At 46.8% G+C, this 3,342-nt stretch overlaps 1 protein-coding gene across 1 annotated transcript; it reads left to right on the top strand.

Annotated features, from left to right (window-relative positions):
* The first annotated feature begins 535 nt into the window (after positions 1 to 535).
* Positions 536 to 1,660, top strand: LOC108762969 (uncharacterized). The gene is made up of 3 exons (XM_018510247.1): positions 536 to 539; positions 890 to 1,376; positions 1,438 to 1,660. The coding sequence occupies exons 1-3, from the start codon at positions 536 to 538 to the stop codon at positions 1,658 to 1,660; spliced, it is 714 nt and encodes a 237-aa protein (XP_018365749.1).
* Positions 1,661 to 3,342: the final 1,682 nt, after the last annotated feature.

The raw sequence follows: 3,342 nt of genomic DNA, 5'->3' as shown, positions 1-3,342 counted from the left end.
AGGCTGAGAAGCAGGAAGACGACGAGGAGGTAAGTCTTATTTTATATAATTCATTATAATTTTTTTGGGCGCCCCCTCGCCTACGAGTACTCTCCGCGCTCCCCTCGCCTACAAGTATCCCCGCGCTCCGCTTTTCCTCGCCAACGAGTATCCTCCGCGCCACACTAGAGCCCCAGGGGTTAGAACTCGCCTACTATATCTACTCTCAATAATTACGAAACTTGGTTGTATTTAGGTATTTAAAATAATTAATAAACGTTGTTTCTATAAAAATTACATTACACTATATCTTGGTCGAAAAACGGTTGGAGCATATACCCTTTGTAACACTTTTCGTTCTATAACTGTTTGTTTTTGTTCATGGCAATATTTCCTTTTTTGTGATGTTTTTTTTTTTTGTCTTGTACGTGACTGCAGTCCCCAAAATCTTACTGCCATTCCGCATGACGTCATACCCCCACCACCGAAGAATCCCCGCGCTACGCTTCCGCTCGCCTACGAGTATCCCCCGCACCCCGCGCTCCCCTCTAGCCCCATGGGTTAGAACCCGCCTAGTATACCTACTGCGCGCTCCTCCGGGACTTTTATATTCTGACGACACCTCTGTGATATCCCGGAGGAGCAAAATACTGTGATAACGAATCCCCCCAGCTTGCGTGCTGGGGGGAAGAAATATATATGTGATAAAATTGCGTAGGCTGGGGGGCTTGCCTCTTCTAGTTTTAATTACCCATGCGGGGGGGGGCCTTGTCCCCCGCAATAAATATATTTATTTTATTGCGCGCGGTCTAGCCGCTTGTTTTGTATTACCCCAGAGAGGTATTGTCTCTCTGGGGAAATTATTTGAAAAATAAAAGTGAGCTAATCAATTCTCATTGGGTGCATTCAGTACTACAAATTTCCGCCTCAGTACTACAGATTCCGCCTGGAGCGCGCGGCCAGGTAGTGAATCGGTTGCGCTCAGCTGTATCAGAGCACTATTCGAATAGGTTGCTCAGCAAGCCTGACCAGGGTAAGGTCTTTGAGGTGTCGTCACGGAGTCGGGTGAGCAATCACTTTATCCGTGGCGGCAGTTTCACTCGCTTCGCCGATTGGCGCTTTATTCATAAGGCCCGTTTAGACGTACTCCCTCTCAACGGCGCACGACGTTGGGAGACAAATGATAAGCGCTGTCGGCGATGCGGTGAAGCATCAGAGACTCTACCTCATGTGCTCTGTTACTGCGGTATCCATTCTGCCGCAATACAGCTGAGGCACAACGCTGTCCTGCACCGTCTCTGGAAGGCCACTCGTCTTCCAGGGGTGGTGCGGGTTAACCAGCGGGTGGAGGGCGTCAGCGGCGATTTGGCGGCGCTACGACCTGACCTTGTGGTCAGGCACGAGCCCTCCAAAAGTATCGTCATATAAAAGGGATGTCACGGTGCCCTTTGAAAATAGGTGGATTTCCTTTGAAGAGGCCAGGGCGAGGAAACTTGAAAAATACAACGCCCTGGCCGAAGAGTTACAGCAACAAGGGTACCGTGTCGTCGTGACGGCCTTCGTCGTCGGCGGCCTCGGCTCGTGGGATCCGAGAAATGAGGCGGTGTTGAGACTGCTGAGGGTCACGGCCCAATACGCTTCAATGATGCGTCGTCTCATCGTCTCGGATACCGTTCGCTGATCACGAGACATATACGTGGGGCACCCACCAGTACCTTGCTCCTTCCCGTCCCTCTGGGGATCATCTCTTGATGCCGCCAAGAGCGGTTCTAGACGCTGGCTCGCCGAGGAAAGGTCAGCGCAGATGCGGCGCGTCGCGTCTCGAACGTTGTGAGTTTCGCGTAAATTATTTTGTCTTTGTCTTGGCCTCCCCTTTTCAATCTAGTAGAGAGAGTGTCCCAATGTCCAATTATTTATTTAACTATACCTGTGATATTGGCGCTATTCGCCTACTATATTGTATGTACACTTTTAATTTTAATATATACTTACTTGACTATTGGACGGGACGCCTCTCTGCTGATTTTAATTATTTATCTATTTATTTTATATACTATTGTATTTTTTATTGTTTTATAGCTATGCTATTTTATTTTGACTCTTTCTACCTTACTTTTCTTTTATTTTCTTTCTTCTATTTTCTTTCTCTTTTTTTCTTTCTTCTTCCAAGTACTATTGTACTCTTCTTCTTTTTATCTTTTAGCCTCTTATATATTTTATTATTTATTCTATCTGTTTGTGGGGTCCTGACTGTCTGAGTGTGTATGCCGTGTATCGCAATTTTGTATTTTATCCGAGTGTTAGTGTGCGCTATTTACACTAATTAATTTTATTGTCATTATCATTATACATATTACTGCGCGCGCTCCTCCGGGACTTTTATATTTTGACGACACTCCTGTGATAATCCGGGGGAGCAATAATCTGTGATAACGAATCCCCCCAGCTTGCGTGCTGGGGGGATGAAAAATATTGTGATAACGATGCGTAGACTGGGGGGCTTGCCCCTCAGTCTTCTAGTTTTAATTGCCCATGCTGGGGGGGGGGGGGCCTTGTCCCCCTCAATAAATATATTTTAATGGCGCGCGGCATAGTCACTTATTTTTGTATTACTCCAGAGAGGAAATGTCTCTCTGGGGAAATTATTTGAAAATAAAAGTGAACTAATCAATTCTCATTGAGTGCATTCAGTACTACAACCGCTCACTAAGCGCTCAGTGAACTCTTGCATTTGATTGGCATATTCCGTTAGATCTAAAAATATAGACCAAATAGATACGAGATCTCACTGAGCGCTCAGTGAGCGGTTATAGTACTGAATGCACCCATTGGCTAATTAGAAATGTGTATGCGCAATGGTGTAAGCATACCTGGGCTGCGTTCGGAAACATCACCCGAGTGCCCTTGCGTATCGTATTATCTTTGTTGTTCACTAAGTGTTAAACAAGGATAAGATGATACACGGAGACACCCGGGTGATGTTTTCGAACTCAGCCCTGTAGCGGGATTCTCTAAACATCTTATCGATGATTGTCGCTATCGGTAACTAGCGACAGCCAATGACAGGACAATCCTGAAAGGAAGCGCGGAATTGGCTGTCGCTAGTTAACGATAGCGACAATTGTCGATAAGCCGTTTAGAAAATCCCACAACTGGGTTTCTTCCATGATAAATGCCATTTTGTGACGACCGGCAGGGGTTACAAACAGTGATGCACATCTGGCTCCCAGGCAACACGAGAATCATCCCCACCACTCTCGCTGTCTCGCTCCCTCTCGCGCAGCCGCTGCGTGAGAGCGAGCGAGACAGCGAGAGTGGTGGGGGTGATTCTCGTGTTGCCGGGGAGCTAAATGTGCACCATTG

The sequence above is a fragment of the Trachymyrmex cornetzi genome, unplaced genomic scaffold (assembly GCF_001594075.2).
Source record: "Trachymyrmex cornetzi isolate Tcor2-1 unplaced genomic scaffold, Tcor1.1 scaffold328, whole genome shotgun sequence".
In the NCBI taxonomy this organism is placed as follows: domain Eukaryota; kingdom Metazoa; phylum Arthropoda; class Insecta; order Hymenoptera; family Formicidae; genus Trachymyrmex; species Trachymyrmex cornetzi.
The sequence above is the reverse complement of the archived record's forward strand: the minus strand, read 5'-3'. Positions and strand labels throughout refer to the sequence as shown.